Source organism: Euprymna scolopes, chromosome 13 (assembly GCF_053919585.1).
Source record: "Euprymna scolopes isolate OS-2025 chromosome 13, ASM5391958v1, whole genome shotgun sequence".
NCBI classification, from domain to species: Eukaryota; Metazoa; Mollusca; class Cephalopoda; order Sepiida; family Sepiolidae; genus Euprymna; species Euprymna scolopes.
Window position 1 is genome coordinate 121727910 of NC_136494.1, and position 25245 is coordinate 121753154.

Consider the following 25245-nt stretch of genomic DNA (forward strand, 5'->3'; position numbering starts at 1 on the left):
ATTTAAAATCACCACAAATCATTTCTTCCTTTGCATATTTTAAAACTAAACATTAATCAGAAGTGACTTTTCCAGGGCATTTATTGTCAAGCCCAAATATCAGCTGACATCATATTGTAAACAACAGACAGAATTTGATGAACGACTAGCATTATTATTATTATTATTTTTTTTTTTTTGCAAGTTAATTGATCGGGCAAATTATTTATCATAATAATCAATAGAAGATTGATTCTATAAGAATACATACATAAATTAAAATATCATGTTTAAGTATATTGTCTAACTGGGCAACACTGGGTTTCCAGCTAGTATTAACAAAAAATCCCAAACTCAAGTTTTAATGGAAATGTCCTATGTCGTCTAACATATGGCACGTTTAGTATCACTACAGTTCCAGAATAGACAGTCTTTCACTGTTGATAAAACTCTCACCAACTACACAACTATTGGAAATAAAATGCTGTCCACTTCCAACGGCACACCTATTGATGACTAAAAAAAAAATGCCTTTCGCTTCCAACATTTGATTTAGTTCAACCAATCAGAACTTCAGCCTCTCTCCTTCATCGTAATTTGCTTTCTTGTTTGGTGATTACTAAAATGATTAAATAACCAATTTTGTTCTTCAGATGTCATTAATTCAACAACACCTGGATTTTATGGACCATACGTTAAATAAACTGGAGATAAATATCAATCAGGACCTTTCAAAGGAAACCAGTAATGATCAAGACTCATTGAACAATAATGAGAATCCTCAAATTGATGATTTATTTCCACACAAGGTGTTGGCAGAATACCACGTCCAGGTAAGATGACATTCATAAGCGAGGAGAAAATGTTTTCGATTCATTTTATGGTGAATTGGAAGAAGACATTGGATTTAATCTTGTGTTGAATCTCTATATAGATGTTGGCAGGTGAAAAAAAAAACTGAAAATCAATAAGATTTAAATATCAGTGAAATTAGACAAAGCAAGAGGTGGGGAGGGTGTTGTTCAAATAATTTTTCTTGAACACATCATTATTTTTTTCTCATGTTTATTTCAATGAGCAACGTTTTCCCACCACATACCTTATGATTATTACTGCTTGAACAATATAACATCCAAACTTTTGTTAGATTTGGAAAAAAAAACAAACTAATGAGTGTACTTTTAGATATTTGATGGAAAAATGCCATTTTTACCAATAATTTATATATTGAGATGAAATTAGAATTTTCCACTAGACAAAATCTGCCTCAATCAGTTTCCAGCATTCATGGTCAGATCACGTCATGAAACATTTGATTCAATTGTTTTTTGTTTTTTTTTATTTATTTTATTTCTTCAAATTTTGAGAAAATCAGAACAATAGCAAAACTGATATTGACAAAAACAAAACACAGAATAAACATAAGTCCTTTCTGAGTAGCTTGGGGAACCAATACCATCTTTATAACATCTACAACAAATTTTCAGTTGGGTCGACTAGAAATAGAATGATCTAGTTTGTAACATCAACCATACTGTCTTATAATTTTCATATAAATTATTTGTCTCAGCTTTATGCATTTGAAATATATCAAAGTTAGTTTTTAACTCTTTAAAATATTAAAATCTAATATAGTAAAAATTAATATTAAAATGTTCATTAAAATTCAATAGTTGAACTTTTAATTAATTCATATTATTTGAATTCTACTGACTACTGTTCTCATCTTAAATGTTATTATTTTAGTCAATGTAACCTCTGATCTTCAAGTGTATCTTGTTGAACTTGGGAATCTGCACAGAATTTCGAACAGGAACCTTTATTTAATTCACAGTTAGCATGCTCTCATTCCATCAGCCATGACTGATTAATGGTCTTAAGTAATTTGCAATTGCATTTTCAGTCATACACACTAAGGATTGAACCTTTAATTGTCAGAAGGTTACTTTTACAAGTAAATTTTTTCAAGTACTCTAATCATCGTGCCACAAATCCTTGCATACTTTTAATTGTTTAATGTCTAAATGCAAAAAACGTGTTTGAAAATTTATTTTGTAAAACTAAACTTTTCTTGTTATAAAATAAAATTAAAATCTTCAAGGCAAAGCATTTTGAAATTGTTGAAGTGATGCGGTTTCAGTGAATTTAAAAGTCACGAGTCATTGAAAACAATAAAATGCAATGCCAATTCATTCTGGATGAAAATAGCAAGAATTGATAATTCGGTGAAACTGGTTTTTCACTGTACGTGGCACTGTTGCGAAACATAAAAATGGTGGTGCTTGACTGATAGATAATTGTAAATGATCTGCGGCAAATATCTCAGTTCTATAAGAGTGGTGATTGATAATCTAAAAAAGAATGCTCCCATCCTGTATGCATTGTAGAGTGAAGAGCCTAAGATTATTATTTAAGTGGAATTAGTGATGATGAAGTTGTCGAATGTTTTTGAATTCTATCCAGATGCTGAATATCTTACATTAGATATGGGAAAAAAATCTGGATATCATACTCTAAGGGAGATTCAATTTGTTTGGCAAAAAAAAAAAATCAAATGTGCTTCAGTGCTATGTAGGGAAAAGGTGATAAAAATTTACAGAGAAGAGGACACACTACTCGAGCATTTGTCTAAATTTACTTGAAATTGTTGCATTGTTTGTTGCATTTATTACTTCACTATAAAGTTTATTCTAAGGACTAGGGATTCTGATTGAAGCAGAGGAAGGCTACATTCTCAATCAAAATTGGTGACGAAAAAGTCTCATGTAAATTTTGTGTAGTTCTCTTTCTCGTACAGGAGTGAATAAAAAGTTCTTGAGTATCTCATAATGCCCATTGAGGAGATTGTAGGCTCAAATCAGATCACCATGTAATCGTCAGCGCTCAAGGGAGGAAAGTTGTAAGCTTTTTAAACCTGCTAGCATAGAGCAGATCTGATAGACCCTGCACCATTTAAGTAGCCAGTTTTTGAATTCTATCCAGATGCTGAATACCTTATATTAGACATAGGAAAGAGATCTGGATATCATTAACAGTGGTTTAACGAGGGAAACAAAGAGGGAGGTTCAGTTACCATGGAAAATCTATAATTACATATTTTATTGTAGAATCATATTTTATATCCTATCTTATGTTTTCAGCAACTGCGTGTTTGACTATATCATTCTTATACACACCGTTGTTAATTGTATGCTGTTTTATTGTGGATGACATGTGAAGAAAGAATCGGAATCAGGAATTTAAAACCTAATTTCTAATTTTATCAGAATCTGGGAAAAAACACTAGAATCACCAATCACTATTTTGTATCACACTGCTATCAGAAAATCTAACCTAGAAGTAAAACGTTTTAGTTTGGGAAGGCATGCTCATAAGAATACTGAATGAAAATGCCTGTTTTGAAAGATGCATCAGCAAGAGGGTAATATCTTATCCTAAATTCTTAACATGGGTAAAATGAGATTACAAACGTTAACGTTGCCAAGGAATAACTCTAAGGGAGATAACTTAGATAATTTCGGTCAATACCTTGTTACCCTATAAGTACTGCATTAACAGTATTGACTATTTTCTTTTTTTTTTTTTTTCAGTTTACTCCAAACAGATTGCAACAAAAAAATATGTATAGGCTTAAAATTTCTTCAAATGATAATCTTATGTTCATCAATCGGTTCAAATAATTGTTTTTCAAAGCTTTTACATTTGTGATCTTTTAGATTTCTTTATTATTGTGTTCAATCATTTAATGTAAAATTGATTTCAATGACACTGGAGAAAGCATTTTTTATTGAAATTTAGTGACACTCCTAAAGAGTTCATTTTGTTTTTCCCTTTCTGTGTCTGTTATAATTCAACAGGAATTTACCTTTTTGAAAAGATAACTTATGAATTTTTGAAGTATTATAAGAAGACAAAATATTTGCATATAAAAATGCTAAATTGTAATTATTCAATATTTTAATTTCTCATGATTTTATTCAGATAAAATGTTTACAGATATTCTTATGAAATTCTATGAAATTTTGCTAATTTTTTATTTCTTTCTTTTAGAAAATATTTTTTCTGTCCAAAATAATATATATATGTATTTATTTATTTATTTATTATGTTATAAATTTCTCTTTGAAAAAATAATTACTGATTAAAAAAAAAAATTTACTAATATTATTTATCAGCTTATGCTTTTTGGTTAATTTTTAACACTACTAACCTAATTTTGATGCTAAATAGTTTGATTCAGTACAAGTGTGTGTGTGTGTGTTGCTTAACATTCGCATTTTTTGTGCTTATTGCTCTCATTTTGCCGAATATTCAAAGGCATCTACTTGCTGCCTTGGTTTTCTATGCAACAAAGTTGTTCATTTATCTCAGGAAGAGATGATTTTGAAATTAAGATGACTAACTTGAAAAATACTTAAGTTGAACATTTATTGTCATTTGTACAAGAGAACTTACCCTTCAAACATAAATTCATCAAATGAATAAGACAATATGGTTAAACATTCTGACATATAGAATGCTTTAACATTAATCGTGGTTGACATTCAGGATATATTCTATTAAGTGTTCATTTCTTATTTACATTCTTGATTCTATCTGACAAACATTGCTATTTCTATTTTTATTATTGGAATCCTTTTGAGATTAGCAATTTATATTTATTTATTCGGGGCTCATGGTGCAGTGGATAGAAAAATTGAATCTCTACAGTTCCAGGTGAGCATTGTCTGAAGATAGTAGTTTCAACCCTACTCAAAACCGGCCAGAGGCTTAGTTGCCAAAAACGTGGTGAAATGATAACAACTATGGAAGGCAGTAATTACTGAGGATACGGTCAAGAGACTCCATTCATATCCTGTTGAGGTTTACCACCTGACGAAGACCAGAGAAATAGTTGGCCGAAACGTTGTGCAAACAATAACTACAAAATGAAGACAATAGTCTGCAAATAAATAAATAAATAAATGTATTGCTATTTCTGTCCTTATATATCTCTTTTTCAATTTGACTTGCCAGTTTACTTAAAATCATTGTGTTTCTGGGATATTCAATCAATTTAAAAAAAAAAAAAAATTTTTTTTTTTCTTTATCTTATAATTAAAATAAGCTTAGCAATTTATTTTTATAAATTTTGCTTTAAGTAAAATAAAATAAAAAAAAATATGTTCATTATTCAAAATAAAATTACCATAAATATATCAGTGACAATATTTGTTCGGGGAGGGGGGACCTAGATGAAAGTTCTGGAAGTTTTATTTATTTATTTTTTCCTTAAATCGCTTCAAATCGATCATCCACCAAAATGCTCACAAATGTCACATGGTCTTCTTAAAAATTTACAAAATTGATATCTCTTTTTTGGCTCAATTCAAGTCCACTTGAGTTTATCAAATATGTGGTCACTACAAAAACACAATTAGAATATTTCATATTCTAATTGTCACGTTGTTCTTAAAGCTATCAATAATTTACATGTGTGAAAGTCGCAATAAATAAAAAATAAATGAACGGCAATGACTGCAGTATGATTTATGCGTGCTGCCATCTTACAATTAGCTGAGTAGACAATTATATAATATATGGTTGTTGTGTTCAAAGAATCAGATTCTTTTTGTCTGTTCGTTTTTAGCTCTGAATACCAGTAACCATTTCATCTGAAATGGTTGGCTTTTGTTTCTATAACAAGAGAAAAAGAGGATGTAGTTCTTCACTTTTAAATTGCAGAAAGAATTTTAAAGAATTCTTTTCAAGAATATTCTGAGACTACTTTAGGATGAGGATCTAAATGTATCTGGTTTCAAACAAATTCTGAGTTATCTTAAATAGGATGGACCCTAATGCAAATGTAATCACTGATTATGATTAAAGGTAGGATAGACATTTTTATCACTTTAGACGAAAGATGATCAACAACCTCCATTTCCCTCCATTTAATATTCTTGTGCTTTATTTGTTTTAAATCTAATTTAAAAAAAAAATATTTTCTGCAAATAAATTATTCAAAGTGTAGTTCTTTTTTTTTTGATAAATGTTTGAAGACTGTTCAAAATGTTAAAATTATAAAAGCATGTAAATTATAGGTTATATTTTCCGTGCGGCTTCATATTTTAATTTTTAAATGTGAAAGACAAACATCTGTGTGCTTTGAAAGTAGCATCAGAATAAAGAAAAAATCTGGTTTTAAATTTTCCATACATGAGCAGGATGAAATTACAAAATCTTACAATCTTGGCTCTCTCTCTCTCTCACACACACACAGACCCTTTGGCCCAACACAGAGTTCAAGCATTTTATGTCATAATATTCATACACTAATCATTATCTGAAGTTGTACTTATATATTATCTATTTTTTTTTTTATCCAATGTAGAAGTTGTTAATATGTAGTTACTGTACAAGTATTTGTAAAGGTTTAATTTTTTTTTTAATTATTTTTATTTTTTATTTTTTTTTTTATTTTTTTTTAGTGTACACGAATATTTTCCGAGATATATTTTCATGGTCAAAAAATAACATTTAATTATCTTTGATTTGGATTTACACACTGAAAAGGTGTGAACCATTCATAAACAAAGATTTAAAAAAGAAAAAGTGTTAAAATTTCTATGGATACTAAAATAATTAAATCTGCATATTGCACACTTAGCATTCGTATAAGCCAATTTATGGTTGAGAAAAATCACAGATACAAAAGTGGGGAGGTGGAGATCAACTAAATAACGATGAAATGTATACAGGCAACTTAAATCATGAAATAGAAAAAGAGGACCATCAGCTGTTTACCATGTATCCGTTTCAGAGATTTACAAATAGAACAGCCATTTAATTCATTGCTCTTCAGACTTATATAAATAAAACACAGAAGTAATTAAACTTAAAGATATATACCAAAAGACAAATAATCCTCAGATTTAACTAAAATGTTTGAAACTTCTGATATCAAACAAGTACCTAGACACATATGTATATTGATATATTAATAGACGTGCTTCTTGCTAAACAGGAGATCATGAAATTAAGATGGGGGCAGGGCTTATAATCTTGAAGCTTTGGGGTCTTGCTGTAAGTTAATACAGCACTATATATAAGCTTTACTTCTGTATTGCTTTTTACATGCAAATTTTGTAAGAATTTCCCAATTCATTATTCTACAATTCTTATGATTGTAATACAAACCCTTTATGGTATAAATGTAAATGGTGTAAGGAATCTGTTGAGTTTAAGAAATTCTTGAGATTTAATGCTATTTTGTAACTTCAACAGGACAAATAAAAACGATACTAAACTTATGGTAAGAACCTTCTTGTATTACATGCATTGAAATGTTCTGTAAAACAGATCAAACATTACTTAGTTTGCTACTCAAAATAGCATTCAACTTCAGTTTAATAAATGGAATTTTGTGGAGATGTCAGAAGATCTTTATGAAAGAGAAAGTTATGAAATTGAATACTTAAATTAAACAGTTAAGTAGACATTGAGGTAGGATGTTGGCAATGTTTATTTGATCTTTAATCTAACGAAGAATAAGAAGCCAACAAAACAAAATCCAAATAAATAGCTGATTTATACAAATAATGCTTGAGTATTTTTATTAATTAATTTTTAACCGGATTTTGATGAACGCAAGTGATCTAAAAATATGTATATTGCAGTGGAGCATATTTATGAAATGGAAACCAACTTCTGTTTTCATTTTGAAATTTCCAGAAAATAGTGAAAAAATTCCAAACGGAACCATTTCATATTTAATCCACTGGTTTCATCTAAAAGGAAAAGAATGCAAAACATCTCAGATCAGTTATTGTTTTTAAATGTTCTTAAACAGAAATTCAACTAACACTTTAGAATCGTAGTATTTTTTTTTTGTTTTTGTTTCTTTATCCAAAAGATAATTATTGGATTATTATAATTATTATAATAAAAATAAAATATAATATAATTATTACTAATTGGATCGTTCTGTTTTTTTTTTTTTTGTTTTTTTCTTCAAATCGAAAAATAAAACAAAAAAATATACTATCAAAAGTTTGTTGGGAGTATTTCACCAGTTTTGCAAAAACTGGATGTCAAAAAAAAAAAATTCATTTCAGGATTATTTTATGTTTATAAATAATCGTTAATATTACTGCTAATTTTTTAATTTTTATTTTTTTTTTTACTCATGTTCACCCCTAGCAAGGCATATCGCCACTTAGACGTAAGGGGCTGCTATTTGGAACAACGCCTGGGAAAGATTAACAAGATATATGTTTATGTTACATTTAAACTTCTGCATACTAGTACAGCCAGAGAAGCAGTTAGCAGGAAGGGTATTCCAAAGTCTAGCTGTTCGACGGAAGAAACTATTAGAGTAGAAAGCTTTCTGGCATTTAGGGACCTCAACAGTGAAGGGGTGAGATTTTGTTGCTAAGCAGGTTTGTCAGGGATATGTACATCGAGGGGGCACAAGTGTAACCAGTTCATCAGAGCACATCCCATTAAGATATAATAAAATTATGTGAAGTGTGAATTTATTTTGAATTATTCTTGCCTCAGCAACTGTCCAGAAAACTTTTAATTTATAAATTACTTTGACATTGTCTATATTTACTTGTATAACCGAAGCAATTATAGTCAAACCTTGTTTAACTCTCGTTTTTAAATTATCTCCCTTTACGTTGTCATATTTCGTTTTTTTTTTTTGTTATTTTAGAAAAAGTGGAAAATTGAAATATAGAATTTCAAGGAAAACCAATTCTCATGTCGCAGTAATGAACATTTCCAAAAATTACGAAAATTAAGGTAGAAAATCATTAATGAAAACAGTTTTCAAAGACAATTAGTGAAAATTAAGTTTTGCTAAATTGCCCAAAGATTTTCAGTTTTAAGACAAGATTTATCTCCCTTTTGTTACAATTAAAACTCTCCTGTTCCTTTTTTTATTTTTTATTTTTTTGCAAAATTCAATTTTCGTTCATTGTCCATGGAAACTATTTTCCTTAATATTTAATTTTCTCTCCTTATTGTTTTTGATAAATTTTGAATATGTTCATTACTGTGACAAGATAATTCAATAGATACCATTGGTTTCATTTGCAGTATTCCAATTTTCGAATTTCGATACAATAACAAAGATATTTTGCTTTGAATGAAAAATTCTTATAGATATATCCATTTTTCTTAACACACACACACACACACACACACACACACACATCATTTTATTGCTTAATTACCTGATGAGAGTGATTTCTGTTTTTAACTAACAACTTAAAAAATATAAAGTATTTCACTATTAATCGACTTAATAAAATAATTGTGTATACTAATGCATCATTTTTTAATTACTTATAACAATATAACTTGTTAACGCAAACAACTAAGCCTTTGTAACTGGGATTTACTCTTGCTGGCCAACGCATACATTGCAAACAAATGCTTTTGCTGCCCGATTTCTTTTCTTTTGCTAAAACCGCTTCGTCTGCATCAGAGATAAAATTGCTGCTGAATCAAAAAAGTCACCCTTAAAAAAATTTTTTTTCTTCCTTAACGCTGGTTCAACCCCAAACAAGGTATATTGCCACTTGGACAGACGGATCATGTTTACTTTGGAGTATGTGAAGAGTTGAGCAAGATGTCTGTTCAGATTACATTTTAAACTTTAGTATGTTAGTAGAGTCAGGGAAGCTGGAAACAGAGAGGAAATTTCAAACTATGGTGGTCTAAGAAAAACGCATTCAAAGATCTAGGGATCTCTTCAGTAAAGGAGTGGGATTTTGCTGCTAGATAGGTTTGTCAGGTGTATGTATTCTTATTCCTCTTTGGTGAGAAACAGAAATACCATGCTTGAATTTGCCACAATTTAACAAATGACAAGAAAATACTGTGCATTTCAAGTTTATAAAAAAAGATTGATTTTTCAATTTGATGCACAACTATAAACACATTGAATCATGTACGATATCGACATCTTTTCAAGTATTTTAAATACTAGTAATAACTACTTCAGAAATAATGTCAGCCATTGATAAGGTTGTAACCAAATAATGAAACAATTGTTATTTTATAAAACTGAAAAAATATTGATTGATAATCCAAATTTTCAGTGTATGAAATTTGTATCAACTTGGAAAGTGTATCACTTCATAAGAAGAGAATTTTTTTTCACAAATATTTACGTCGTAGACATATCTGAAAATTGTCAGCTTTAATATTTAGATTTTAGAGGAAGGGTTTTAGAAGTTGCCTGAAAATGAGGTTTTAAAGTTTGAGAAAAGAATTCTTAGTTGTTTATGACGACATTCATCCTGAGCTCCTTCAAATGAATTCATTATGTTCTGAATGAAAGTTGATCAAACACAGCATTATTTTCGAAATGTTGAAATAAGTGACAACCAGTCTTGATTTGGTTGTTTTGTGGCTTATCAACTCTTGCGTTATTTAATGTTGAATGCAGTAACTTTGGAAAACAAATTTTATGCTTAAAATTACTTATATCTTCAAATATTTATTCATGGTGTTTGGTTTGGTTGTTTCGTACATTTGAAGAACATCATTGAGTTTTGTAAAGGGGGGGGAATAGTAACACCCATGTTCGGTACATTTTATGTCAGGAAACCGGTATCTTCACACGGCCTGATCAACCAGTCTGGATTCCATTATTATTGTTCTCCAATTTCATTGTAGATAAGTTGACCAGTAATCAGTTCCATATTTTGAGTTGTTCAAAGCCCCCCTCCCACTGCTTATTCCAACCCCAAAGTGGAACTGGATCCAGATCTTTTTTTAATAGATTTGCTTAATTGATACTGGAGAGCGTGACCAAACCAGTAAAGATGTCTTGTAAGAAAAGGTTAATAAAAAAGAGACCTGAAACTGAATGCAGACTGCTGCAGTGAATTCAAGAGTTCCTATTCAGACAGATCTGCAGCTCTTAAAATGGATAAAATTTAAATATTTTTACCCAAGTAAGTAATATTGACATGTCAAAAAAAATGGATGATGCAAATCCAATCTGCAGATTATAGGTTTGTCAAGGTTGAATGATTTAGAGGGAGGTGTAGACCATGTAAGACATGAGTCAGTCAGTTGAGGATGACCTTAGGAAGTTGAGATTATGACTAGGCTTCGCACTGCACAAATCCGAGAAGCCTGGAGAAATGCCATCAAGCAACAGCATGCAACTCGTGCTAGCATGGAAAAAGACATTAAACGATGATGACACTGGTTAATTTTCGATTACTTTAATTGATTTTTTGTTGATTGGATGATCTCGTCTTTTGTAAAACTAGTGGCGGGAGGAGGCGACCTTGCCATGTCATATGGTATACTTGCAGATTTTCCAGTTATTATTACAGAACCAATTCTCTATTGAATATCGTATTATAATTGATATATAGTAGTGATTTCAAAAGTTAAAAAAGAAAAGTGAATTGGGTGCCATCAGCTTGAATCAAAACCGAAACATTTAGCGTTCCTGCCGCATTCCCTGCTGATGTAGCTATTGAAGTAGAGGTAAGAAATATTTAATATTAAACGACTTTAAGAAAGGAATTAAGTTTGGCCTTGCGCAGAAAGAAATAGAAATATGTCTGTACGTGGTTTTCATTCATCCAAACAAAAATTTTACTCATTATAAAACATCCTTTGTGTATGATTACTATTTTTTTGTTAATTTCAGTGTTATGTGACCAGTAGTTTAAGAGTTTATCAGTTAAATATTTACAAACACACACACACGTTATATATATATATATATATATATATATATATATATATATATATGAGTGTGTATGAGCATCATATTATCATTATTATAACATATGGTATAATCACGTTGACACGCCAGTCCCTATTAGATCACAAAACGGAAGCATTGTTGAACCTGGTCAGTACTAAAATACAAAAAATGGGCGACTATTTGTGATTACCAGGTGCTGTATGTGCTCTCTGCTTATCTTAGCATTATTTCCAGCCGTCCTGGATTTCTCCTTGTCACTAAAATCAAGCAGTGCTAACTCGGGAGAAGAGTGGTTATAGATTGCGCAAACCTTGCTTCACACTTCAGTGCATGTCATTCATCATCCTTCCAGGATTATCAGATGGTCAGCATCGTTCTATCGGACGAATATTTATTATTATTATTATTATAAGTGTTTGTAAATTTATGATACATCCAAGCTGTCTTATCATAAAATTACTAACTGTATTCTGGCATTGGCTGGCATGCAATAGTCATTTTAGTTAAGTTTTATTTGTTTGCACATTTTTAAGCTTATGGTAGACGACTCCTATTATATTCTTCAATTTAAAGTGAGTTATCTCATTGTTTATTTTTAGGTAATTATTAAAATAGATTATGCGTTCAGAATAATTGCTAAATATGTTAGATCGTCAATAACACTACATAACAATAAGAAATAAAAGTTGGCTAGTTAAAAGTAAAGTTTGGTTTGTTAGCATAAAAGCTATCTGGGTCCAACTTTGTAAATCCAACAAGCTAATATGTATATAATTAACCGTTCGCTGGTATCTTTGCCAATACTTTTAGATGACTACAATTTCTTTTGATGAGTCATCCCTTTGTTGATTTTATTTTTTGTGGTTATTTAAAATGTTTTATATTAGCAGTTGCCTGCATCTGACTAAGGAACTTCTGAAATACATTCTAGTGAAGAACATTATAATCTTGTAAATAAAATGCTACAAACAAATAAAAATTGGGTTAGTTAAAAGCTAAGTTTGATTTGTCAGCTTAAATTCTATTTGAATCTGATAATCCAACAAAACAACTATAGACAATTATTTTAAGTATGAATTAGAAAAAAAGAGTAAAAGAAAACTAGTGGTTTCTATTAAATCTGTATATATTATAAAAGTGAACTTGTGTGTATCCAGATTGGTCTCTACAAAACTACTGTCAACTTTTGGTCTACAGACTTGAAACTTGATACATAGGATATTTGGACCTGTGGAACTAATTAGATTTGATTTTTAGCTGGAAAAACAGCTGCTAAGGGGTCCAAATGGGAAAATTGGAACTACGCATGCACAGATATATATTTATAAGTTTAAGTGCATTAATTTTTAAATGTTTGATATGAATGTATTTTTAGCTCAGATGGTAGCGAAAACTAGATGTTTTGGTTTCGATTCTAACTGCTGGCACTCAAGTCATATTTTTTTTGTTTGTTTTAACTTTTGAAATCACTACTATATATTGGGTGCAAAATACAAAAATTGCTTTGCAATATGAAATCTACATAAATTAAAATCATATTGAAGTTGATTTTATGACTGGGCAATGCTGAGCAGCTTGCTAGTTTATACTATTTTTCACAATTGTTCCAAAATGCTTCAACTATTGCTTTACTTAGATGAGTTCTAAATCAAAAGGCAATCTCTAGGTTTCTACTTACTACAGCAGATTAGTTGCGCACCTTCCCCATGATTAATCTTAACATCCTGCCCATAGCTTCTGAGCGCCTTGACAATTTAGTGTCAGGATTTTTGTTTATATTCACCTGTTTTCCCGGCTGCCTTTGGGTCGGTACTAATACCTATAACAACTTATGATGCCGTGTTACACCATAATCAGATAGTGGTCACTATGTATCACAGGATCCTGTAACGTGTGACAAGAATGAAAAAGTGACGGAACAAAAAGGAGGAGAAAAAGCGGAAAAAACTGAAGTGGAAGATGCTGTTACGATAGAAGATGACAAATCGGATGTCGATGATATATTTGCACACAAAGTTCTTGCTGAACACAGAGAGCAGGTGAGATAAAAAAAAAAATATTTAGTTCTGTTTAAAAAGGTGACAGCAATAAATATAAATTGAGTTTGTGGTGATGGTAGTGGTGGTGGAAGTTTTTTTTTTTTTTTTTTTTTAAGTGTTATTGTAATTGAACATTTCACCCCTCCCACCAAATTTTTTCTGTAATACATGAACAAGAGAACGCTCAAAACCAATGGCCTTATGACAGAAAGGTACAAAGTTAAACGCTATGTGATTGATCTTTTAAAACTGGATATGGGCAGAGTAGTGAATGCAAAAAAAAAAAAAAAAAAATCAAGTGGTCACATTCATGAAAAAAAAAATGGATAAAAATTTATGCTTTTTAGATGTCTTTTGTATTACTGAAAATAATAATGATACTACTACTAATAATAATAACTAGCAGAACCTGTGGAAATTCCACGGTAGTTGAAAACATCATCATATAAGCAAACAATAGAATGTCCTTCAATAGAATAATCAGTGAAATATTAGAGCCGATCAGACCGTGAATTAAAAAATAAATATTTTTCTAGCTAAATATGGAGAATTGCTTGAGATGTATTATTTCAAGAAACAAAACTATCGTAAGATATCACTTTTTTCTAGTGATTATAATTTTATCAAAGTGACTTGTAAATCAGTAATAACTATGTCACAATCTTTTCTTGATAATCTAATAATTTAGCATGTAAGTAATAAGATTTGATAGAAAAATGTTACATGCCAATTTTTGCAATTTTTTTAGTGGTAAGAAAATGGAATGACTCAGTAAAGAGTGAGATTGGTTGGATTTGGTTGAAGAAAAAAATAAAAGTATAGGATGTTGGCAGATGATATGGCAATATTTGCAAATATATATTTCACAAGATACTATGAATTATCTTTACTCATCCCAGACGAGGCATATTGCCACTTAAACATAAGGGGCTACAATTTGGGACGATACCTATAGAGACACTATGTTGGGATTTGAGCAGCAAGATGTCTGTTCACATTACATTTAAACATCTGCAGGTTAGTACAGTCAAGTGATCAGAAGGCAATTTCAAACTCAACTAATCCAAAGGAAGAAACTATTAGATTTGAAAGTCTTCTGGCATGTAAGTATCTCTACAGTGAAGAGGTGGGATTTTGCTGCTGCTTGGTTGATAGTGTGGCACCTATAAGGTTGGAGACTGTTTTGGGAGCCTGTCTAAGAGTGAGAGACTAATCCATGCATGGGCGATTGGTGGTTTTGTAAAGATACAAGATACTGTCGAGTGTGAGTCGTTTTCTAGCATGGTAGAAGGAGCCCACCTTCTTTGCAGCAGCCCGATACTTCAAGTGAAAAAAAAGGGTTAACATGAATATGGGGGAGGAGAATAAATGTATGTGGTGAAAATAGCAAAATATATTATATCATTATATGCTTCATTATAGGTTTTATTTTTTATTTATTGCACAAGTCCACTTTAATGTCGGGGGCTACTATTTGGGACATAATTGCAAGTTTCGCAACAAAATGTCTGTTTACATTACACTTGAACTTCTGCAAGTCAGTACAATCGAGGAAGTAGGAACCCAGAAGGGAATTCCAAAGTCTAGTAGTTCTGGAGAAGAAGCTATTAGAGTAGAAGACTTTCTAGCATATGGGGATCTCTATAGTATAGGGGTGGGATTTTGCTGTTTGACGGGGGGGGGGTATTTATGTCGAAGGTACAAGCGCTTGTAGTTCACCGGAGCATCTACCATTAAAATACTTGTAAAACAGGCAGAGGGATGCAACATTTCATTGATGAGAGAGAGGCTGAAGCCTGGCTGACAGTTCGGGACTCATTAGGCTTGCAACTCTCTTTTGAACCCTGCCCAGGAGTGAGAGACTGGTTACGGATTCACCAGCCCAAATGTGACAGCAAGACTCGATACATGGGTGAATGGTGGCCTTGTAAAGGTACAGGATACTTTCAGGCATAAGTAACTTTCTAGCACAGTAGAGAGTGGCCACCTTCCTCATTGCAATGCCTTCGATGCATCTATTCCAACTCATGTCCCCTGTGAATGTTAAGCCAAGGAGTTTAAACGAAGCACTTTCAGGTAATTTATTGTTAGCTATTGGCGGTTTAGAAGGTTTCTTGTAATTATAAAAGGAAACAAGCTTAGTCTCATCTATTTTTGTTCCCATTTAACTACTAACCGAAGGTCTTCCTCTAGGGTTTCTGCCATTGTCATTGGGAAATGAATGCGTACATATCTGTTATTAGCAAATATACCCGTCTTAGAAGCAATTTTATCAGGGAGGTCTTTTATGAATATCAGGAATAATAAAGGTCCAAGGATTGACCCTTGAGGTACACCCGCATTTATATCATATTGTTTTGACATACGACCATTAAAGACAACCTTCTCTTATTTAAGAAGAATTTAATTATGTTAACCATTCATCCAGTAATACCATAGGATCTGATTTTCTTGGGTGAGTTTTCAAGACCATCGTGCCATATCCTGTCAAAAGCTGTAGATATATTTAGGGCTGCTACCCTACTTTCCCCTGCTTTATCCAATGCATGATATATATGCTCAGAGATTACAGTTAAGATATCTGCAGTAGAATGGGCTTGTCTAAATTCAGATTTTTGGTTGGACAGAAGTTTAGTAGCTATAAGGTGATGGACTAGAGCTTGATTAATTATGGACTCAAATGTCTTGATGAAGAGGGAGAAGACTAATGGGGCAATAATTTAATGGGTCAGTTTTTTCATCAGAATTCTTGTAAGCTGATACTATGGAAGCAGTTTTCCAGTAGTCAGGAAAGCAAGATTCATTAAGACATTTGTTGAAAAGTTTGGAGAGAACTGGAGCAACCTCAGCAGAGCATTTTTTTAATAGTATAACAGGGATGAGATCAGGTCCATGTGCTTTTGAGATGTCGAGGTTTTTTATGATATCATGCGTCTGAGGAGGGTAATTTTCAGATCTAGTGTGGTTTCTGTCTGCAAAGGAGAAACAGGGAGGGAGTATTTGGCTGGGTCCAAAGTAGAGTTTGAGGCAAATTGACTGGCAAGCATGTTAACCTTCTCAGTTGCTGTGCAAGCAACCTCATGATTGTTGGATAGTGGCGGGATTGTTGATTGCCCATTATTTACTACACTATTGTAGATTTTCCAGAAATTTAATTGCATAAGCAACACTAGATTCATCTGAAACAAAAACAATGTTTTCTGAAGACCATGTGAATACAGTCTGGCAAAATATACAAATAAAATATAGAATTTGAATTATTCAAACTTCTACTCGCATCTTGAGTATTATTCTCACAATGATTTGGCTGATGTAATCGTTAATCTTTTTCATATTTATTTTGTCAAACTCTCCAATCATTAGAGTTATGCATATTTGAGATTGTTTGCTGATTGTTTTATTTTGATTGAGCTATTGTTCTTATCTTGAGTGTTATTTGTACAATGTTTTGGTCGGTGTAGCCTCCAAACTTTGTCAGGCATCTTGTAAAAGAAAGAAAATTTACTGGCTCCATAGTGTTTCGTATTCTTGGAGTTGGTTTTGTTTTTTTGCTGTGGTTTCGTATGTGTTAAAAAAAAAAGAAAAGATTTAGTTGACAAGGGAAGGTAACTTAAAGTTTAGTGGGATTGTCTCCAATTTACTTTAAAATTTCAACAGTAAACGGGAGACAATCATTGCAGTAAAGTGATCATGAGGATGGTGTATAATTGGAAACTTAATTACAAACAAATTTAATATTGCTAAAATTTTACATGTGAGCCCTTTTCATTTTTTTCTAACATATTCGTTGTAAGGATTGTTTATTTTAGTGACAGCGGTTTTTATATTTCATTGTAATGTTTATATTTTTTATCTCATTAGTTTTTATATTTCATTGTAATATTTTTATCTCTAATTTTTTTTTTGTAACTAAATGATTAACAATCTAAAGAATGAAATCCGTGACGATCGTTCAAATATTGAAGTTTAAAATGAACATAGGAAACATAAAAAGTTGAGCAAATTCTGATGATATTGATTCTTGAAACAGTCAAATAAAAAGCAGTTGAAATACGAAGCAACCAGGTGAATTTAAGATATTGTTCCCTTTTGTTACCTGGCCAAGGAATGGTAATGAAAGCTCTTAGGAATATAACCAGCAAAACACTGCTATAACTAGCTTTGCTATAACTAGCAAAGACTGTTTAAACTTAAAAGTGAAAAATTCACTTGGAATTTTTATTTTTGTATGTATTGAGCAGTTTTTTTTTTTTAAGTATCTTATTTTTTGCAGCTCTTTGTTAATTCGTATTTTTTCACATTTAAAACATTATTAATCATACAGACCGAAGGCACATGAGGTATTTGAAGACATAAATTATTTTTTACTATAGCATGAATATTATATGACTTTACATTTTACTATATTCCAGAATTAACAATGGTATCACTAAAAAAAAAAAAAAAAAAAAAAAAAAAATTGAATAATATTTGTTAAATCCAAAAATCAAGTACTGTGCAATAATACCAGTTTGATGTAATAAGTTAAAAATGTAAGAATTAATCATCTGTAACTTCCACCCTGAATTAATAAAAATCATTAGAAAGTTCTAAAATAAAAAAAAATAAAAAAAGAGAGCAGATGAAATTCAATCTGCCTTTTTCTTCATATGTTCGAACTTCCAAATGTTTTTTATTATTAGATTGAAGTTACTAGTAATTGGGTCTTACATTTTAATATTGGTATTTTTTTTTTTACATAGGCATCACCACTTATTAAGGCCAAGAGGCCACTCAAGGATAAGGGTTAAAGAGTGTACAGTAGACATTGGACAATATAGTAATCATTAGTAATGAAAATTTGGTAAATTTGAGAACTTATATAGAACGGCTCATCAAGAACTTATTTACGTTAGACTTGAAGACAACCATATTGTAGTCAGCCGGAAAGCAGGAAAACGGAAGACAATTCCACAGGCGTGCAGTTCTAAGAAAGAAGCTTTGTTCATGGAATCTACATTTAGGTTTAGGTACAGATAAAGAGTGGGGGGAATTATTGATAGTGTGTACAGCTAGACGAGTGTTTCTTGTGAAAGTTTGGCGAGGGGGGACCATAGATTGAAGCTCAATTGAACACCTTCCATGAAAATAACGATACATCAGAGACAAACTCGCAACATCTCTTCTGTGAGATAGAGGTTGCAAGGAAGAGAAAAGGACATCTCCTACGAGGCTACGAAGTCTATTTGTGTGCCCTGCTTGTTAAATTTTTTTTTTTACTTGTGGGTCACTGTTTATCAAAGCCTGGAGGCTACTCCAGGATAAGGATTAATAAGAGTTAGGTAGATGGTGAGACAACATCATCAGTAATGGTGGAACTTAGGTAGGGCTTGATTATTTAAGAGAACCTATCAACAAGAAATTATTTATATTAGATTTGAAGACGATCATGTTATAGTCAGTTGGGAACGAGCCCCACAGTAGTGTTTCACAAATGGACAGTTGTAGGAAAGAAACTCTGCTCTTGGAATTTTCATGAACTATTAAACACAAACAGAGAGGGGAAAGTGTTGACATTTGTTGTAGCTTGACGAGTATTTGTTGTGAAATTTTGACGAGGGGTGGGCGGTGACCATAGATTGAAGTTCAGTTAATCACCTATTATAAAAGTATTGATGGAGCAGAGACAGACTTGCAACATTTCTTCTGTGAGAAAAAGGAAGAAAGGACGCAAAAAGGTACTCATCCGCTAAATTTTGAAGACAGTTTTGTCACCTGTCAAGGCAGGAAATGGTACTCTTTAAAACTCCTCCCCAGATGTGATAACAGTACTCCATCTTAGGACGTATTTGATTCTTGTATTGGGTGGAGGAGGACGTCGGATACTTTTTGGTTTCTTACTTTTGGATTTTTCCACAACCATTCTTAAATCTTTTTTGCAGTGATGCGTAAATCTTTAGTCTTCCTCTGGTGATTTTTATGTTCGCATGTTACCTGGGATTAGAAATTCTAAAAGGAAAAAAAAAAAAAAATGGTTATGGTAAACTACCCGAAATTGTGTTCTACCGATTTTTTTTTTAACAATTATAAATCAGATGACTGGGTTTGAGTATAAATTATTATAAAATAATTTTTTTCAAAATAAAAACTTGTATGAACTATGTATAACTAAATATTGAGCTTGCATTTTTGTAATTGAAATTCTATACCTTAATGAATCATTTTGGATTTATGTACATTTAATTTACATTGGTATACTACCGTATATGTATTATTATTTTGGTGCTTGTGGATTTCAAAAAATAACACTATTACCTTCTTATGTGTTATGCCAAAATTAAACAAAACAAAAAAAAATACCAAAAATGATATAGCAGAAGATATGCTAATATTTCTTTTTTTTTACAAAAAGCAAAAACAAAAAACAAAAAAAAAAACACAAACATATACAGATATTAGTGATCCATCATTTTTTAATTGAAAATGGCAAATTACAATTATTTTATCATTATCAGATTGCAGTTATCTCCCCTAAATTTAAAGAACACTTAAGAAGTATGTAGTTATGTTTTTACCTAAAATGCATTTATTTGAAATCTCATTGTATGGCACAAACCATTTTTTTATGCATTTATATGTAAGAATTAGTTAATAAACACTGATTAGCTAATCGTCAAATAATTTTATTTTTAAGTATGAGAATTGGAGATAAAGAAAATATGTATGACTGATAATCTCATTAATTAACAAACAATACAAATTTCACACTAATTAAAAATACACTAAAAAAATTAAGGTGAAACTCTGCCTTTAATACACAAACACATATCCAAAAATAAAGACAAACATGCATAATTTTGAAATGACAGCAATTCTGTTTAGTATTTGGTAAAACATGACTGTGAGAGCTTCATTAATTATTTATAACTCAACAATACACCAGGAAGATCAAAAAAATAAACATTGCATAAACAGGTTAAAACAAAAGATCCAAAGCAGCAAATATTTTTTTTCCAAATTTATACTCATATAATTTATACTTATAAATATGATTATCAGTAACTCTTTTAGATGTTTGCATTATTTACATCAAGTTTTTAATCAAACAATTGTTTTTTAAAATGCACTTAAGATATTAAATAAGATCAGTGATTTATAAGCATTTATAAAAATCAGATGATTTTTTTTTTTTACTCATAGAACACTAATAACCTGTAAGAACACTAATAACCTCCAGCTCTTTTTTTTTTTTTTTTTTTTTTTACATAGGAATCACCACTTATCAAGGCCCGGAGGCCACTCGAGGATAAGGGTTAATGGGTATACATTAGTCAATGAGATTATAGCATAGTAAACATAAGTAGTGGAAATTTTATAAATTGGATTACTTAGAGGGACGGTTCATCAAGAACTTGTTTACGTTGAACCTGAAGACAATCAAATTGCAGTCAGCTGGAAAGCAGGCAAACGGAAGAGAGTTCCACAGGCGTGCAGTTCTAAGAAAGAAGCTTTGTTCATGGAATCTACGTTTAGGTTTAAGCACAGGTAAAGAGTGTGGGAAATTATTGACAGTGGTTTTGGCTAGACGAGTGTTTTTCGTGAAAGTTTGGCGAGAGGGGACCATAGATTGAAGCTCAGACGAGCACTTGCCATGAAAATAATGATAACGCAGAGACAGGCTCACAACATCTCTTCTGTGGGAAAGGGGTTGCAGGGAAGAGAGAACGGACTCTAGCTTAATCTAGTACTTCATATAAGTTATTGTTATTACTTTTCCAGTGTTAGATTAGGATAATGTTTAAGAGAGATGAAGAAAAATTATAGGTTATTGGGAATGCAATTAAATCTAAGCATTTATTGGAGAAAGAAAATTCATATTCACTGGGAATCAATTTAATTATTGGCATAGGTGTGAGGGGCAGGGTCATAAAAGAATGAAATTCACTAGAAATTGGTTCGGAAAATGAAATAGTATAAAATGAAAAAAAAAAAAAAAAAATCCCATCATGCATTGTTTTTCTATCATTTATTTAGTTATTTATCTTTTCTTTTTTCTTTTTTTTTTTTAATATGTTGACTTACATTTTTTTGTAGAAAAATAAAACCTAGGATTTGTTTTATAATCCACAGAGGCACGGAAAAGTGGTACAAAAAAAAAAAAAAAAATATGATAAATAAATGTTACCAAAGGCAAAAAAAGTTACTTTTCTACCTAGTTGGATAATTTTTTAGTGTTTTTATTTATTTTTAAATGTTTATTCGGTTAAAAAAACAAAACAAGTAATGTCAGGTGTTATGAGAACAAGAAAAAATGGCTGCGAGATCTCTTACATCTTTTACAGTCTCGACAATGTCTTAAATATTAAACAAGATGGTGGTAGAACCATGCCCAATAAATGTTACTGTAACATTTTATTTGGTGAGTTTCTACCATCACTTTGTTTTATTTTAAGTCATTTATTTTTAAGCCATTGTTCAAAGATATAAGAAACTTTGCAGACATTTTTTTCTTGTTCTCATGTAATGCTTGACACTACTTGTTTTTTGAAACAAATAAATATTTAAAAATAAACAGAAACACTAAACTTATCCAGCTGGGTAGAAAAGTAACAGCGCTCGCCTTTGGTGACATTTATTTGTCATATATTTGTTTTTGACCGCTTTTTCGTACCTCTGTGAATTGTAAAACAAACCCGAAACCTAATATACAGTATATAAATGAAAATTTAAAAACTTTGTATTTTTCTTTATTCCTCTGAGAAAAAAATTCTCAAAATACAAAATGATTCATATTAAAATTCTTGTCAGAATATTCTTTCATTAAAATTGACAGAAAAGTTGAAATTTAATCTAATACAATACTTAAGAAATTACTTTCTCAACATGAGAACAGAAAATTTGTTTGTTAGAAATCTTCTCACTTGATATTTATCAAGAAATTTTCTTTAACTTAATTTTTTTTAATAAATTCATTCAGAAAGCTGCAGCAGAAAACATGAGGAAGGTAACGACATCAGCTCTTGAAATTCTTCAAAGCGCCGAAGATGCACTTGCCAAGCAGAAGAGAGACAGTCAGAACAACGTGATATTAGCCGAGCAGGGCATGGCTGAAGAAACGTTTGGGGAGCACAAAACAAATGAACTCTCCAGCTGTACAGACTCTAAGATTGTCGCAAGTGAAGAAACGAGCTTAAACATAGGACTGACTCCCGAAACAGATAAACGGAATCAGTTTTCAGACAATGAAAATATTCTTGAGGATTGTGCGTCTCCAACAGAAAATATTGTTAGCAATATTTCTGTAGGAGAGACATTAAATTTTGGACCCAAACCGATTGACAGTCAGCGTTTTAGTCGGGATTTTTATGTCAATAAACCTGCAGCTACGAGTACAAACGTGCTGAAAACAGAAACTGTCAACTGGCATAAGACAGAAAAACTCAAAGAAGAAGTGTCAGAAACAGAAGATAAGGTAAGTTGGAGATTTTGCATTTTCAAAGAATTGTTCATGTATATAAACGTTGCTCAGGTGTTAAAAATAACCAAACATTTAGTTACAATGATGGATACGCTCGTTAAAATAAAATTCTGTCCGTCTTTGTTTACTTTCTTTGTCAGCTAATATTTGTACTTTACGGTGAATACCCTGGAAAAGTCACTTCTGGTTAATGTTTAGCAGTTTTAAAATATTCTGTTATTCTGAAAAACAGCTAAGCTTATTTGTATATTTTAAAACCGGTAAACATTAATCAGGAGTGGCTTTTCCAGGGCGTTCATCATGACAAAGACGGACAGAACTTGATTTTATCTGATACTCCACGCTTTAACATATACTATATTAGAAAAAAAAAAAAAAAAAAAAAAAATTGGATTATTCAGACTGGGTAGAAGTTTAGAGTAATTTGGAATTTCATTTTTAGTATCACCTGTATCAGTTTCCAGAAGAGTGTCACTTAGAACTGAATTGTACTTAGTATGTTACCCATTACACCATGGGTTACGAATTTGACAATAGTTTGACACAATACACTGGAAGAAGCTTGGAGATGACATCAGCTGAAACATTGCGAGAATAAACTCAAAATGGTAAATCCGAATAATCGAAATTATCAATACTCATCTCTAAATTCAGATTCATAAACTCACTTGTTTTTTCTAATTAATTTCTTTTATAAATAAGCTTGTAAAAAAAATTTGAATCAATTATTTGGTTTTTGGAGAATTTCAAAAACTGCGTTATATTCATTGTTTACGTCAAAATATGTAGAAATAACATGCGGTTCCAATTTTCCCGTTTTTAGCTTTTTGAAAATGTACCGATTTTACGAAGAGTAATAAAAAAAAACAACAAAACAAAAACAATATGAAATGTTTTTAAAATCTTTCTTTTTAAGAATACTGCACAAATACAATGAATCCATTTTATTTTACACGTTTAAATATATTTGCTATGAGTGTCGAAAATTCCGCCTTCATTAGGTCAGACCTGATGGAAGCTATTCCAAGTAAATCTGTTGAGGTAAATTACGTAAAGGGAGATAACTTATATTTTCTAAAACAAAAAAAAATACTAAAGGGGAGAAGGTTTCGACTGTTAAAGTTAACAGAAACTGATCTTTATTTTCTTTGTATAACTATTAAGTGTAGTAACAGTTCTGTCGGCAGTATAGAAGGATTTTTACTCCAACTAAGACAATTTCTATGTTTGTCCCTATCTTGTCTAACTCTCCTCTTGACGAAGTAAGTAAATAATAAAAGTTAAAAAAAAAAAAAAAAAAAATCAGAGTTACTTCCCTTTTGATTACTCTGAATATATATTTTCGGATCAAAGGGAGATAAACATTGTTTTTTTTTAATCAGGTTAAAAAAAAATTAACTTACTTTCTACCCAAAATAATTTTAAAGACGTTTTGGATGCGATGGATGAAGATCACGAATTGTTATATTATTTGTTCTTTGAAAATATGGATGAAAGCCAAAAAGCAATGTTATATTCCATCATATTTCACCCAAAATATATTTATGGTTTAAAAACAGTTATTGCTATTTTTAAATAAATGTATGAAAGTAGGTTCATATGTTTCCTCCATTACGATTTTATTTCAAATTGTATGCATCAAAATAGTGTTAAAAAGTAAATGAAATTTAAACATTTTATTAAATTCTTATATTATCCACAAATATCTATATAAAGTCGCTTATAGAAAATACACACCACTTCTGAAACTTAAATTGGAAGTATTTTTATTAAAAAAAAAGAAAATTAATTTAAATATATATATATATATATATATATATATATATATATTGAAGAGCTATGAATACGGGAGTGGTACCATTAAAATAAAACAATTAACCTTTTGCACTACAGAATATGCCACTCAGAAATCAATGAACCCATCTCCTAAATGTGCTGACATTAACTGCATCAACTTTGTAAACATTCAACAGGCGCCAATAAATATTGATAGGATCAATTTTTACTGCATGGAGAAATTCAATAACACATTTCTGCTTCTGACGCAC

At 31.0% G+C, this 25245-nt stretch overlaps 1 protein-coding gene across 12 annotated transcripts in view; it reads left to right on the top strand.

Moving 5' to 3' along the window:
• The window catches only part of LOC145292174 (uncharacterized), an 806320-nt gene that overhangs the window by 725101 nt on the left and 55974 nt on the right, over nt 1-25245 (top strand). For 7 of the 12 annotated variants that reach the window (XM_080138436.1, XM_080138439.1, XM_080138442.1 and 4 more), the window contains 3 exons: nt 633-812; nt 13582-13740; nt 22697-23191. In XM_080138436.1, coding sequence (XP_079994562.1) covers nt 633-812; nt 13582-13740; nt 22697-23191 — 834 coding nt within the window. The remainder of the gene's footprint in view (nt 1-632; nt 813-13581; nt 13741-22696; nt 23192-25245) is intronic. The other 5 variants (XM_080138440.1, XM_080138441.1, XM_080138444.1 and 2 more) reach the window with 1 other exon arrangement.